Here is a 15,504-nt window from a genome sequence, read left to right as displayed (position 1 = left end):
GATCTTCGGAATAGGACGGAAGAAAAGCCACTAACCAGGCCAGAAATCCTGCCCATCGGGGAAGCACATCCTGATTCCCTAGTACAGAGCCCGCCTCCACTGGCTGCATAATTAAGAAGCATCATAGAAACAAATGAATAAGTTTTAAAAGAAAGACGAGAAAGGAAGGAGGAAAGAACGACAGTGCGGGGAGGGAGCGAGGCGGTGGGCGAGGCCCGCAGAGGGGGTTCCGGGCGGCCCCTGCGTTGGCCCAATGCATTCTCACGCTGAACGACACGCAGATGTTGGCTGGAACGTTTTACAGGACAGAGTTGAGCCTTTCCCTCAGCTATCCAGTTGCCAAAAGGCGACTTAGGTTAGGACCCTCCACGGGCTGGCCCTCGCGGCCAACTAACGAGTGACTTTCTGTGCCAGCAGGAGGCAGAGACGACGCTGAAGTGAACTCTGGTTCCCATAACCCCTCGGGCGGCCTCCCCACTTTCTAGGGTGGCCTCCTGGGCGCTGTGAGCCATCGGGGAGCGTGCGGGCCGGGCAAGAGGGCCTCCTCCCTGGGGTGCGCCCAGCCCCTGGGCCCAGCAGCCGGCCAGAGGGCCCTGGGCTTCCCCCTAACGTTTATTCAGTTTCCCTTTTTTCCAAAGCGAGTCCTGCTCCGCATTTCCGTCGCCCGTTTGTCTGCTTTCTCGCTGCAGGAGCGTCTTCCCGTTTGGAGTTTCTGAACGTCCCCCGCTCTTCTTCTAAACAATGTTGACTGTTTCTTGGTAAATTCTAGGTTGTCCAAAGATGTGAGTGACCAAGAATTTGAAAGGAGGAAAAGCCAAGCAGATTGTTAGTCTGAAAACCTTTGCTTGAATTCTGTTCTCAGAAGGTTACAGAGGGGAAGAGAGGCGGTCGGAACGGGANGCTGAGGACGGATCCGGGGGCAGACGGCGGCCTTACGCCGAGACCCGACGGCCGGCCCGGCCCCCGTGGGGCGCCGCCCCGCTGTGTGTGCACACCCCAGCCCCTCGGTCACAGGGGCACGGCGTGCGTACGCGTCGGCGACCGTCTGCCGTTGTCGCGTGCCACACGCCCGGGGGTGCGGGTGAGGGCGCTGGTGGCAGGGGTTGGCCTCTCCGGTAATGACACCAAGCACGCGGCCCACGCGCTCTGTTCCCAGAGCAGAGCCTCCTAAGCAGCCCGTGAGGAGGGGCCGTTTGATCCCCATTTCCTAGAAGAGGAGACAGAGGCCCAGAGAGGGTTGACGCTTGCCCGAGGTCGCACAGCCAGGGAGCGGAGAGCTGAGGCCGGCCACGCTGCGTCCTGGTGCCCGGCTTGCTGGCCGGCCCAGATCGCAGGGCCCCCGGGCGGACTGTGGTGCTGGGGCACCAAGCAGTGGCCGGGGAGGTGCTTCCGAAGGATGCGAATCTGCCTTTGCGCGTTAGAAAAGTCTGAGCCGCAGAATTTTGCCGAGTGCTAAGCCCAGAGCTCTGTACCCTCCGGGCCCCTAGCAGGAGGCGCAGGTGTGAGGGGTCTTCACGAAGAAGCAGGCAGGGANCGCCCCCTGCCCGCCTCCTGCAGGTGCGGGGACACAGCCGCTCTCCTGAAAGCCGCCCGGGGTGAGGAAGGGACGGCTGCCGGAGGAAGGGGTCTGGTCTGGCAGTGAGAGCGCTTGGGTGCGCGCCTCCTGACACCCCGGGGCTGGGGCGGGGCGGNCCGGTCTGTTGCAGGGAGCCGAGGGGCAGAAGCCGGGATTCGGCTACGGAGGCAGAGCTGCCGCCCACAAGGGATTCAAGGGGGCGCACGACGCCCAGGGCACACTCTCCAGAATCTTCAAACTGGTAACGTAGCCCTTCTTGATGTCAGGGGTGCGCGGAGTGGGGGGCGGGGGCGGCCTGCAGCCCCCCGGTGGGGTGAGGTCGCCAGGCTGCCCGGTGCTGCAGGCCTTCTCCAGGCTTCTGTGGGCAAGGCCTGGGCTGGGCTGTGTCCCCCCGGGGGCCCGAGGACACGCAGAGGGGACCACATGCCCAGGGGAAGGAGTAGAAGCCGGGTGGCCAGAGAGGAGGTCGCTGGATCGGGCAGGGACCTGCAGAGGCCACACGGGGGTCACCCCACTGGCTGATCTGGACACTGCAGTCACTGGGGCCACTGTCTGCTAGCTCGTGCACTCAGCAAGGCCCACACACCAGGGCGGGACTTGAGAAGACAGAGTAAGGACAGCGGGCGGTCAGAGAGCCCTGTGGCCGACCGTTCTGGGCCCTGACCCAGAGCTGCACCTGTCCGGGTGTCAGGAGGGGCCTGTCTGGCCTCCGTCATTCCCGGCCCTCTCGTGGCCTCCAGGGCTTATGGTCACGTCCCAGGCTCACTGTCAGTCCCGGAAGGCAGGAAGAGCACCGTGGGAACAGGCTGAAACGGCCTGGGGGCTGTACGTCCGAGGGCCTGTGCCACTCGACCCTCCTGACAGCAGCCGCTGTCCCTGCGGGTGGGCGACCAGTCTGTGTCCCCAGGAGCTGCTCCCAGCAGGCCATGAGCCCAGCCCGGATGCGCCCCGAGTCAGGGGCCCGAGGCTGCCCAGGCGTCCGTCCATCCGTCCGAGATGGTGCAATGCTCCTTGGACTGGGGGCTCGCTGGGCATCGCCATGCGCTGTTGGGGCTGTCAGAGCTGTCCCCACACACAGGACCCATGGCCTCACAGAGGAGCGTGATGGGGACGGAGAAAGTGTGCTACAGGGAAGAGGCGAGGCAGGGCCTATGGGGGGCTGTGCACGGCTCCAGGGAGGGGGCCCCACGAGGCTGAGGAGCTGGACTCACTCGGGAGACTCCCCCCACAGAGGGCCCTCTGACGTCGCAAGGGCATTGTCACCCGGGTCGCATAACACCTACAACTTAGGTGTCCACATTGCCAGGCCAGCCGTGCATGTCTGGCAGAGACCCCAGAAACAGGGCTGGGGTGTCCGCAGCCACCTGTACAAGGCCTGGGCAGCAGAGCCAGCACTTGAGGGCCTGGAGCTGGGAGGGGAGAGGGACGGCCCCAGCGGGGACACATCGCTCCTTCCAGCGGTGCAGGACAGTCCCCAGGCTGGCTGAAGGCTCCAGGGAGCACCGTTCCCTGCGTCCACGTGCTCACATACTCTCCTTAGGGGGACGGCGGGAGCTGCCGCTTCCTCTTACTCCAAACCCACACGAGGCCATCCCCTTGCTTGGTGTCTGGGGAGCCAGTTCTGAAGAACAACCGGCCGCAAGTACTCACAGGCGGCCCCGTCAACCCCTTTTCCACCTGGAAGAAATGGGATCAGGAAGACAGCTGCCCGCACATGAAAGCCGGGGCTCCTGTGCCACGGCAGGAAAGGCACCAGAAAAGGCCTATAACCCCACGACGCCCACAGCTCCCTGTCGAGAGAACGACAAATGGTGAAAGGTTTCATTTTTATCTTTCTTGGGTGAGAGACCAGCTTTGCTGCAGAAAATGGAAGACGCGGTTCTGGAAATCCGAGGTGGGGGGCGGGTAGTCAGGGACTGGTTCCCGGTCACCAGCCCCGGCACACCTGCTCTGTCCCCACTCGTCCTCGGTGTCCGGGCATCACAGACAAAGGTGTCCTGGGCTCTTATCCCACGTGACAGCGTCTTCCCCTTGTGTCTTGGGGCCTGCGGTCACCTTCCAAGGGAGGCCTGCGTTTCCATGGAAACTGCACGTTTCAGGGGTTCTTGTCGCCGGTGAGAACAGGAGCATCTGCTTCTCTCCACCTGTCCCCAGACCATCCGCTGGGGTCACAGGAGACCGCGCAATTTAACGCTAAAAGGCTCTGCCATACATGGCTTGTTGGCACGGCCCTGAGAAACTGGGCGGCTGAAAGGTGGGACTGCGCCTCCTGTGAGCTCCGGGTTAGCGCTGGTTCGGGCTCCGTCTCCGCCAGCCAAGCACGAGGCCCCTCAACCCAAATCACCATCGATACGTGGCCCCTGACCCGTGAGTGTGCCGACCAGGCTAGTACCACACCGAGGTTTTAGGATGCGTGGTGGGATAATTTGTTCTGTCCCCCAAGTAGCTGTGGGGGGGTCGCGCGAGTGGTGTGTCCAGTGGCCGGGACGCGGGGTGGGAGCAGCCCCGTGAGCATGTGCATGTGGAATCCCCTCCCCCGGCGGGTCTAGATTCGGCAGGTGCTGGACCCACACAGAGGTGAGGGGAAGGGGGCTGTGGTTGAGGAAGGTCAGTCCTATCCCGGAAGAGGCTTAAATCTGCGAAGTGAGTGGCCACCAGCTGACTTGCTAACTCACCTGAGTAAAGCGCAGGCAGCGTCTTCTCTGCAGGGTCAATGCTAAAGCAGGTCTGAGGGAGAGGACAAACTCTATCCTGCATGGTCAGGTAGCTGAGGTCCTCATGATGCCCTTGCTCAATTCTGAAGTGCAGTGACAAGATGGTGAGGCCGGGAACCCCATGGAGGCTCCGGTACAAACCTAGGGCACATCTGGGATAGCGGCGCTTCCTAGTGAGCCGGAACCTGACCAGGCACGCACTTGCCTGCGTCTAGATTGCCTGAGATATCCAGGCCATCCCTGCCCCCCACCCCAAGGGTCCTGCCCCAGGGCGTCCCTCGTCAGAACCCAGATGTGCACAGTTGTAAGGCTTCGGCTTCCCCTCGTTGGGATGTATTTCCTGTGCTCCCCTGCATGGCGGCTGTTAATCTCACTGATGGAACGGCCAGGTGACAGGGAAGGCCAGGCCCACCTGGGGACTGTCTAGAGACTGTGCTTGTGTTCCTTGGTCACCATGCAAGCCTGGTCACTAGCCCCGCAAGACGCCCCGTTTCTGTCCTGCACATTTATGGTTCACAACTAACACAAGCGTGTGAGGCCCACTTGGGCTTTATAGGCTCAACACTTTCCTGAAATTCTTTTTGTATAAAGTGGTTTAGAAATTTCTACAGAGACCAAGGGAAACATCAACTTTCAATTCATATGGTTTTAATCAGACTTTATGCCGCGAAATATTCGCTACCTGGCTGACCATGGTCATATGTGGCCAGATGAGCCGACACTGCGGTTACAGTAGATTAAAAACAGTCCAGAATCAAGAAGGGGCTGAGGAGGTGGGTGGGGATGGCGGAGACTGCACGGTGCTTAACGTGGTGCTGTGTCCTTCCTGGTTGGTTGGAAACTGGGTGGAGGGCACCGCCTTTCTCCCGATCTTTAGGAAACTGCATCGAAATAGAATTGGACTTTCCTGTTTCCAAATATGTAGCTGAAACCGTTTCCTGCACTGGGGGCAAGCAGGAGAGAATGTAGGACCTTTTCCTATTCCTTCCCAGCCCACAACTCAGCTTCGGGTCTGCCTCCTCCTGGGGAGGCCAGCCTCCTCCTAGTGAGGCCAGCTTCCTCCACCCAGCTGAGCCCAGGGCTGACCAAGCACTCAACACCAGGCATTTTCAAATGTGCTAGCAACTCAACAGAGAAGAAAGTAAGTGTGAGACCCACACGGCGGAGGTGATGGCTGTAAACCTGATTCCGCCTTTGGCTCACTGACTTTGGAGAAGTAACTCAGCTTCTCTGTGCTTTGCCTCCTCCAACTGTAAAACAGGGAAGCCAAGAATTCCTCCCCCCACCCCCACCCCGGGTTTGGCTTTCTCTTTCCTAAGAGGAGACAGATATAATGGATTTTGGTCACAGTGGACACCCCATAAGTTGTAGGTACAATAATAGAAGATAAAACCAAATGTCCATCATTGTCTCCATCTCAAAAGGAGCCACCAGGGAGTGAAGATGGGGCCTCACGTAAGGTGTCCTGCAGAGGGTGTGGGGAACTCGGGCCATCGGGGCACAGACATCCTTTGCGGTGGTTCTGCCGCTCTCCAGGACCGAGCCACACTCTCCAGAGATGCCCGCTTGTGAACCTCCTGGGAGTTTAGAAAGCAGTGAGGCCCGTGCACACTTGTTCTGGCCCCTCTGGGGGGCAGCGCTGAGGGCCGGCTTGTCAAAGGCAAGCCAGCCAGACAGGCCTGGTGCTTCCAAGTGGGGAGCTGGCCCCAGGACCGAGCTCAAGCATATGAGAAGGGCCCTTTCCAGTGACTCCTTCAGATACTTGGAGACCTGAACTCAGTAAGCGTTTTCACTTCTGAAAATACAACCCCAGGGTTGAGTTAAAAACGTAAAACCCTGGGGCACCTGGGTGGCTTAGTCGGTTAAGTGTCCGACTTTCGCTTAGGTCATGATCTCGCGGTTCGTGGGTTCGAGCCCCGCGTCGGGCTCTGTGCTGACTGCCAGCTCAGAGCCTGGAGCCTGTTTCAGTCTGTGACTCCCTCTCTCTCTGACCCTCCCCTGCTCACGCTCTCTCTCTCTCTCTCTCTCTCCTAGAAATAAATAAAACATTAAAAAAAAAAAAGTAAAACCCTGACAAGTCAGAACTATTACCTTGCTCCGTTGACTGTGCTGTTTATAAGGCATTTTTGGCTTTCGTGCTTCGATTATTCACATTGTTGGGCAGCATGGCAAACGTGGGACGAGAGTAGGTTGGGTGGGGGGGAGTTCAGTGCTCATGTGTCATCGGGCAAATGGTGCGTTTCATGTGGATCTTGCCTTCTGGGGGCTCAGTCTCAAGGACATCTTTGAGAGGTGAGCTCTTCATTCGTAACCTAAGAAGAAAAGGGGAACCCAAGGAGAGAGAGCCCAAACCCAGAAGAAAAACGTGAATGACAAAAGAAAGGAACATTTCCTACCACCCCCCGGTCCGTCCAAGTGGCATCTGGACCCGCACATGGCCTGTTTTCTGGGGACCCGACGCCTCACTCGAGCCCCCTCTCCACTGCTGGTCGCTGGTCGCTACACAGCTGCGTCCACTAGCTCGGCAATCGTGGGTTCGGGTTTTCATTTGTCCAGAAAATGTGTCCATCGTGGTTTTAAGCTGTCTGTGAACGACGCCTCTGGGCAGCTGGTTTTGTGGGGGAGCTGGGGCCAGGCACAAACAGATGGTCCCCAAGGAGGACGCTGTGTGGTCTGGCTCTTGCCTGGTGGGCACAGCGGCAGGTGTGGTCACAGGACTGAAATCTCTTCCAAGATGAAGATGTCCCTGTTGTTTGCAGACGCTTGCCTCAGTTACCCTGGAATCTGTAGCTGGACACAAACAGAGCTCAGACAGTGAAACTGGACACAAACAGGGCTCAGTCAATGCAGGATAACAGGGCGGGTGAGCTTTCCATCCCTGGAAGTGCAGCATTGTTCCGTGAGGCACCAGGTCCCCGTGTTCTGGGCGTGAGGTCAGGTGAGTTATCCCAGAGCACTTGAGAATCGCATTGGTACCTGCGTCAGCTCTGTGTGCCATCGTTTCTGGCCACAGACCCAAACGACACGGTTTGTGGCAGGCGGCCACCTAGGCGGACCTGGCTGGAGGCTCGCGTGCCCAGGCTGCCCATGCACGTGCCCTAACTGCGTGTTTCCTTTCCTCAGGGAGGAAGAGACAGCCGTTCTGGATCACCCATGGCTAGGCGCTGATGTCCTGCCTTGTCACAGAATCCCGTCCTCAGCTTCTTAATATAACTGCCTTAAGATTTTAATATCGTTCACATAAATTACCTACTCGTAGCAAACTCCCCTTGCCTAATGCCCGTTGAGTTGTACACACAGTAGGGGCAGGCACGCCTCACCCTACTGGCAATTCCTGGCCATCAGCTAAATGAGAAAATGCAGACAGAAAATGAAGCGGTTATTCTGAGTTTGAAGACAAATGCCCCGGACTCTCACCCCACCGCACTGCGGGGCAGATGCTCGGCACCTCCACATTCACCCTCCAGCCTCCGACTCGCTTTGCTGACTCGGTATCTCTTGGCTTCCCGGGCACTGCCGTGGCCACGTGGCTGCGGAGGCAGAGACACGTGCGGGGCAGTGAGGACTGTGGATCCAAGCTTCCTTTGGTTTCTTTCCCTGCCCTGCTCACCTCCTAACACACACTCACCCCCCCTCCGGGATTAGGCGGTCAGGAGCGGCACAGGCGGCTTCGGTATGTGAAGTGCGGGCGGGCAGCTGTGAAGAGGCCCACGTGGTGGGCGCAGAGGGGGCGCCTGCGGGGGCGGCTGCCCAGCTGGCGGGATCCAGGCGTGGTGGAGAGGGCGCAGGCAGGCAACCCTGGGCTGGGCTATGGCCCCTACAGGAAACAGGACCTTCTTGGAAACTGGGTGACGACGCGGCTGGGGCCAGAGCAGCCCCTGCAGACAACCTGTTTCCCCCCAGAGCCCAGCAGGAGGGTCTGAGCGGGACTGGAGGAGTTTCCGGGTGGCCTCACGGCGTCACCCTGGTCACTGTGGGAGGTGGCCGGCCGTAGGCTTCCCACGGCGCGGCACGTTGCACACTAACCCTGGGTGGACGGGCCACGCCCCGTCTGCCTGCACCTGAGACACAGATTTGCATAGTTGATGGGCTTCGGAGGGACCCCGAGCCGCTGACCTGGACGTGTGAGCGGAGACGGGGCTCCTCTGAGCTGTGTCTCTTCTAACGCGAGCTGACCTTTCCCGCGCTCCCCTCCTAACATACTGACCCGCCTTTTGATTTTAGCGTATCTCTTACAGGCCTTCCAAAGAACCCCACACCGGCGCCCCCGCCCCCTTAGAACCCAGATGAGGCGTAGTGAGCGTAATCCTGTCCTAATTCCTGCCCGGTGTGAGTTTAATGTAGTGTCTATTAATACCTAGCCTCAATGATGAGAGGGTTGGGGGGGGGGATAGAAAAAGGAACACAATTCCACAAAGAAAACCTCCAAATTGCTCGACACACACACACACTCAACATCTTAAGCCAATTGCTGACTGATCTCTCTTCGTGGTTGCGCACCCCACCAGGGTGCACTGTAATGGGGGGTTCTCGTGGGAAGTACACACTGTTCTTGAATATTGAAATAATAAACTTTTAATGATATTCGTGCACGTGTCTTATTTCGTCTTTATACTGGCTTGTGGGCCACGAACCCAAATAAAGCAAAAGTCGTGTCTCAGAAGCAACGTGGGTGAGTGCTTCCCAAACACAGGCCGCGCTGCAGGTCAGTGCACTGGTGCCGCATGGCTTTCCCGCTAAGAAAGAGGGATAGAGGGACGCCTGGGTGGCTTAGTCGGTTAAGCGTCCGACTTTCACTTAGGTCATGATCTCGCGGTTCGTGGGTTCGAGCCCCGCGTTGGGCTCTGTGCTGACTGCCAGCTCAGAGCCTGGAGCTTGTTTCAGTCTGTGACTCCCTCTCTCTCTGACCCTCCCCTGCTCACGCTGTCTCTCTCTCTCTCCTAGAAATAAATGAAACATTAAAAAAAAAAAAGAGAGAGAAAGAAGGATAGAGGCCATGCTTAGGGCCCTGGTTCACCCACTCACAAGGCCAAGAGTTTTCACTTTATCTCTAAACAGCCTGTTGAGGTATGTTTACACTTTATTGTTTTACCAGAGTAACACCTATTCATGTGAGCTGGAGAGACTCTGGAGAATGACTTTCGCCACACAGAGACCTGGTCAGCACTAAGGGGTTTGGGGAATGTCGTGTGTAGTTGCTGTGGATTTTACAGGATTCTGTTTCCAGAAGAGAAACCAACATTTTTGTTTGGTTTTATTTTGCTTTCGACTAAAGCATCAGCTCCCCAGTGCCTCAGCCCTGAGACCCTGTGTGCGCCTGTGGGTGAGCGAGGGAAGCCCCCCGCTCTGGGATGCTTGTGGGAGCCCTTCTCCAGGGGGCCCCAGCCCCGGCATCACGCGAACCCCCCAAGAACGATGGGGGAAGCTGCCCTGCTTGGCTGGGCTGGGCCACCGTCCTACCCCCTCCCTGCGCCCTGCACCCAAACCTTCAGACTGAGAAATTGGGAAAGTCATGCACAGATATGTTTTTAAAATACTGTTCTTTTGGGGGTTCTTAAGGACATGCCTTACAGCTTTTTAAAACTAAAAAAGTATAATGGGGCATCGTGTGGCTCAGTTGGTTAAGCATTTGACTCACGGTTCAAGAGTTCAAGCCCGCATCGGGCCGTGCTGACAGTACTGAGCCCACTTGGGATTCTGTCTCCCTCTCTCTGCCCCCGCACCGCGCCCCGCCCTCTCGCTCTCTCTCAAAATAAATAAGTAACTTAAACACACACACAACAAGAATACAGCATCATGTCTGTGATGTTCCGACCAAAGACGCGTCATGAAGAAACGCTGGGGGAGAAATTGGGAGAGCGCCTGCTGTGTGACCCTGGTTTTCGAAATGTCACAGTAACGGGAGCCACGGCCAGAGGGGGTGCGGTTCCGACCTGCAGGTCAGGGTCCGCGGACCACAGCCGCCAGGAGCCCAAGTTGTTGCGGTGAGTCGTACTATCCTCGGGCGGCACTCACGTGGGCTCCCCGCGGAGGAGCGACCAGACAGACTTTCCGTGCTCTTCTAACTTTATGTGTTTGAAACCACTTCGAAAATGCAGGGCTACACAGAAGGAAAGAGACTGTGGGTCATCAAACCTGAGAAAGAGCACCCCGTGGGAAGCAGGAAAAGGGCACAGTGACGAGGCCTGGGGCAGATGGCCAGCCGTTGTCCCACTTGGCACAGGGCCACCAAGAAGCTGGCTGACATCACACCAAGATGGGCCGTCTTCCCACAGAGCATGGTCACCACGGTAACCACAATTATGCTTACTTGGTTCTGACACGAGAGTGGTGGCAGAGGACTGCGCGTCTGGATTGATCCAGAATAATTAAACCAGGGAAATGTGTTTATTGTAGAGAGTGTGAAGCAGTGTGTGTGGGTGTAGATGGTCGTCATTTTTCACTTTTTCCTGAGAGACTAAAATATTCGCTACTTCCAAGGTACCACCTAACGATACGCCCCCTTGGTGACGGGAACAGCACTGCAGGTGGCATGGTGTACATCAGCCACTGACATCTGTAATAAAAATCCCCGAGAGGGAGCTGAGCCAGGGCCACCTCGCGGCCTCCCCAGTGAACTGACGACATATGGCTGGCGGCCGCGAAGCCCCTGAACTTCTCCCCGACCCGCCGGCTCACAGGACGCGTTTCCTGGGCGCTGGCGGAGGGCTCCTGGGTCAGAGATAAAGGGGGTGATCAGTCACAGCACCGGGGAAAGCACCGCATCAGCCTCTGTGTGGATGTCCCCAGGCCTGACGCCCACAGGGCGACCCACAGTGGGCCAGGCGATGCCCCCAGGGCTCGGGTCCTGGGAAGCAGGCAGCAATCTGGCCTGACCTTGCCTCAGAGGTCATGTCTTGGTTAGACTGGTCAGGAAAAGAGCATCACTATGCTCTGGAGGAAGTCTCCAGAGCCCATGTACCCCACCAACAGCCTTGGAAAGGTCTCGGATCAAAGGCAGAGAGCGCTCGGTGAGGAGACGCAGGATCGAGACACCCGGGGCGCGGCCTCCCACGCCTGACGGCTTATTAACTAAGAACAGAAACAGAAGGAGGGGATTGAATCATCAAACTTTATAGGTGAGGGGACAGGCCGAGCGAAGTTACCAGAGGGCCCTGAGACAGGGTCAGCCGTCAGCCCGAGGGCTGGTCTGACCCGAGGTCCCAAGTCACCTGCCCCCGGCTCTGCTGATGCGCAGGAAGCTTTGTGAACTCGTGCTTTGCGTCTGGACGCGAAGGCTCTTACATCGTCAGAGAGCCAAGTGTGCCGGGGAAGCGCACTTGGAAAAGCGTTTTGAACAGTGGAGGCACCACCATGAGAGAACAGATCTTCCAGGATCTGGGAATTTCCCCGAAAAGTCCCTTCCCCACCCATTATATTTTTTAAGAACTGTTAGAGCAGTATTCTCCCCACGAACAAGAATCGTCAATTTCTCACCATCCCCTCTGAGAAAAGTCCAGGCAAGAAAACCCAAATCATTTTAGGTAGTTCAGTCCAACAATGTATGGAGCCTCCACTCTGTGCTAGGAAGAAGGTGCAGAGGAGACAAGGTGTCCTTAATTTGTTGTCTCAACGGGACAGTGAGCCTATAAACCTCGAACTTCCAAAAGTTTGGAAATATATCTTTGTTTCTTTAAAGTTTATTTATTTTGAGATCAACGGAGACAGCTGAGCAGGATAGAGAGGCAGAGAGAATCCCAACCAGGGGCTCAAATTCATGAAACCGTGAGATCACAACCTGAGCCAAAACCAGGGTCGGACACTTAGCCAACTGAGCCAGCCAGGCGCCCCTGGAAACACGTTTCAAGAGGGTTAGGGGCTATCACATGAGGATGTCCGCCATCCCACACCTCTCACGAACGGACACACTGATACTGTGATGGCATTTGATTTCCTTGTTGAGTCACCCCCCATTGTGAGAGAAAATGAACACTTACCCTCAAGGATAGAAAATAAGACACGCTCACACTCTTCATACCCCATGGATCTCAACTTCTTGCAAATCCAGCATCACGGTGCTGGGTTAACCCTTGCTGAAAATGTCACCTACAGAAGCCACCCATCTCTAAAACAGTTATAACTCACCCCAAACCCAAAAAAGTAAATATACAGGAGCTTTCAGATAATACAAAAACTATTTTTATTATTCTTAAAGCCAGCAGAGTGACTTTTGGCATAACTATCCATTTCTAATACAAAATTGGATTAAATAAGTATCATCCAATGTATAAATAGACCATGAAACAGTTTCGAAGTTTAAAAAAAAATTTCTTCTGTAAATTAAAAAAGGAATTGTAGAAATTGTCTTTATTGGTGATTCAAGAACAAATCATGGTGTCGTTGTAGGATTTGTCAAAGAGATTACAAATCTTGATTTAATACAAAAGTCTTCATGCTGTAAAGATTACACATAAAAAAGATTAAATAAAATCTTTTATGGTTGCTGCCTGTTGCTGCCACTTAATCTTATTATTATTTTTAGTGCTGTAAATAGTTTATTCATCATCCATGAGAACCTTCCATAGCCCCTCTAAGGGCGGGGGTGTGAGAGGGAGCGTGAGCACGTGTGTGCGCGCACGCACACCTGAGGAAGGAGAGTCCATTCAGACTGGGTCAACAGTGACAAAGAGGCCACCTGCCTTACAAACCTTACCAAGGCAATGTCTTTACTAGACACATAGATAAGGAGGGCTTCTCACCTTACAAAACGTCTGCCTGCCCCACTTTTTATGTGAATATGCAACTAGGTTTTCAAATAAGGTAAAGGATAAGGTAAAGGTCCAGAAGCCCCGAACATGAACATCTTGGAAATTCTGTTCTAAAAACCAAAACCCTGTGTTGCATGAATAGAGATTAAGTGGCAAAAAGAAAAGAAATCTAGATTACTACAAACTGCCAGTTATATAATTTCATCTCTGCCTCACTTTATATATTAGATTTGAGAAAAAGGATAGATTAGCAATGACCAACCCTTGGATTATTTTCTTTTTGTGGTGGTGGTAGGGGCACAATGATGATTTTGAAATAAACTTCTGGGGGTAAAAACAGGCAAAAAAGCAGGCATGAGAGGTCTTTAAAAAGAATAGCCCGAAAGCAGTCCTACGTACCTTATGTATCTTCTTTAAAAGGTGTCACTTACGTAAATCTGAGTGATCGCTTAATGTCAAAAGTGTGCCCCTTGATGAGTTACAGATATTTCTCTGCAGAGAAGAACAGAAACCCACTCACACGTCTAAGAAACGCTCGTACCTGTACCGAGGCGAGCACAGAACTGCCCCTCGGGAGTTCAGAGGAAGAGGAGAAAGGAGACCACCGGGTATAATCGTGAGGCTCAGGTTCACCTTTCCGTACAAGCAAGTGGGCAGGGGACGCAAGATATTGAACGAAGGCTCCTGCGCGTTAAACCCTCACTTGCACGGAACAGAAACCCGGTGGGGCGATGCGAGTTCCTCGTCAGAACCGACGGTCCCGTCCCATCGGCACCGCGGCGTTGGGGGGCATGCGCTGGACCGCCAGGCAGGCAGCATCTCCCCTGGTCCCTTGTGGGGTCTGTCCCCCTGGCCCGTCCAAGCACGGGGGACCCGCAGAGGAGGGCTCAGGGTGGGGGCACTTCCGTTTGCATTTCTGAAGAGACGTTTTTATTTTATTCTATGATCATTCTGGGAAAACAGAACCACCCCTGTCCCCCAGGGGACAAGGTCCTCGCCCGCCACACCCCGGCTGCCCACACGCCCCGTGAAGCCTCCCCTCGTTGTTAGTGTCTGTGCAAAGGCCGGTCATCCTCTGGGCTTGCGTGGGTGCTTCACGGCCCCCTCACCACTAGAGTGGGTCCAGGGCAATCACACACTTTCGAGAGGGACCCATGTGACCATGGGTCTTGCTTAAAGTGGCCCATCATGAAGATAACGGACAACAGGACTGATATCATAGCTAACACGGGCCTGTCACGGACCCAAATCCTGACCCCCGAGGTCCGAAGATCTCAGGCGGACCCTGCCGGGGGGGTAAAGTCCTGGCCGACCGGGTGTCGCAGAGGGAGAGGAAAAGATCATTAAAGTTCTGCTCTGGTTAAAAATGATCTGTACTTGAACTTAATTCACGTGCCAAACTATTCCATGTTAAATATCTTAAAAGAAAAAAATCACACTTCCTAACTTCATTTTTTATTTATTGTTATTCCAAAGCACGTACGCTAGGAGGAGATATTTCTAAAAATACAGTTCTCTGTTCTCAAAACCCTGGTTATGCAGGACGCTAGAAATCTCTCGTCAGAAGACATTTATTAACCAGTAAAATATAAAGATCAACCTGTACGCCACCAAAGGTTCAAGTGAAATTATGTCTTTACAAAACCTTATATTTCCAAGGAATGTTTTGCAAAGAAGCAGCTTTTATAATTAGGAAGTAAATAAAAATAATATATTAATGTCTTGTGTTTGCCTGCTGAGTTAATAAATTGAGGAGACTCACAAAATGAATTATTGAGAGATTGCTCTTCGTTTTCTTTGACGAAAATAAAAGTAGGCTTTAGATTCACCTGGTAAGGCCTTACTTAAACAGGCAGTTCACCAACTACGCCTTCCGTACAAGTAGGAATCAAACCGTTTGAGACTGTCCTGAGAGATGGCATTTAATGCTACAACCAAAATAAATAACCTAGCGAGAACAAAATTTCTTAAATGCAATAATTTCAACTTTGGAGGTCTCTGTTCACCAAAATTAATCAACATTTCTAAAATATTTTAATACAAAATTATAAAAGAAAAGTGCATTAAAAGCAGAATCTTTAAAACTCTGGCACAATTACAATTATTCTGAATATACGGACAACCGCCGGGCACACAATGACATTTCAAGTAGAACCTCGGGATACAGAAGTCCAGTATCACAAGAATAAGTCAAATAAGGCTTTTTTTTCCTTAAAAAAATATACAATACACAAAGCAGTTTGAAAAAAAAAGGTCATATTATTTAACAGTTTTCTGACTTAAATATTTTCACATAACAAAAGTTTTTATATCACCATCAATATTACTTATATACATATGCCCAAAGTGAACGGTAACAACAACGAAAATCAAAAGATGCCCTTTGAAAAAATAACAGTGAGAATGTCTCTTTCTTCAGGAATCGAAAATGAGCTCATCTCTTAATATACAAAGTCCGTACAATATT

The 15,504-nt window shown here is 54.1% G+C and overlaps 2 protein-coding genes across 4 annotated transcripts in view; one reads left to right on the top strand and one right to left on the bottom strand.

The window, feature by feature from the left end:
• The window catches only part of MBP (myelin basic protein), an 88,649-nt gene extending 79,775 nt beyond the window's left edge, over positions 1 to 8,874 (top strand). For all 3 annotated transcript variants that reach the window (XM_077752696.1, XM_077752695.1, XM_077752698.1), the window contains 2 exons: positions 1,707 to 1,817; positions 7,414 to 8,874. In XM_077752696.1, the coding sequence (XP_077608822.1) occupies positions 1,707 to 1,817; positions 7,414 to 7,458 (156 nt within the window). In that variant the 3' untranslated portion in view covers positions 7,459 to 8,874. The remainder of the gene's footprint in view (positions 1 to 1,706; positions 1,818 to 7,413) is intronic.
• ZNF236 (zinc finger protein 236) overlaps positions 7,940 to 15,504 on the bottom strand; it is a 95,940-nt gene continuing 88,375 nt past the window's right edge. Inside the window, exons 30-32 of the mRNA XM_077752733.1 lie at positions 11,257 to 11,361; positions 10,913 to 11,001; positions 7,940 to 8,044 (exon numbers count right to left, since the gene is read on the bottom strand). Coding sequence (XP_077608859.1) covers positions 7,940 to 8,044; positions 10,913 to 11,001; positions 11,257 to 11,361 — 299 coding nt within the window. The remainder of the gene's footprint in view (positions 8,045 to 10,912; positions 11,002 to 11,256; positions 11,362 to 15,504) is intronic.

Source organism: Crocuta crocuta, unplaced genomic scaffold (genome assembly GCF_008692635.1).
Source record: "Crocuta crocuta isolate KB4526 unplaced genomic scaffold, BGI_CrCroc_1.0 scaffold101, whole genome shotgun sequence".
NCBI lineage: Eukaryota > Metazoa > Chordata > Mammalia > Carnivora > Hyaenidae > Crocuta > Crocuta crocuta.
The sequence above is the reverse complement of the archived record's forward strand: the minus strand, read 5'-3'. Positions and strand labels throughout refer to the sequence as shown.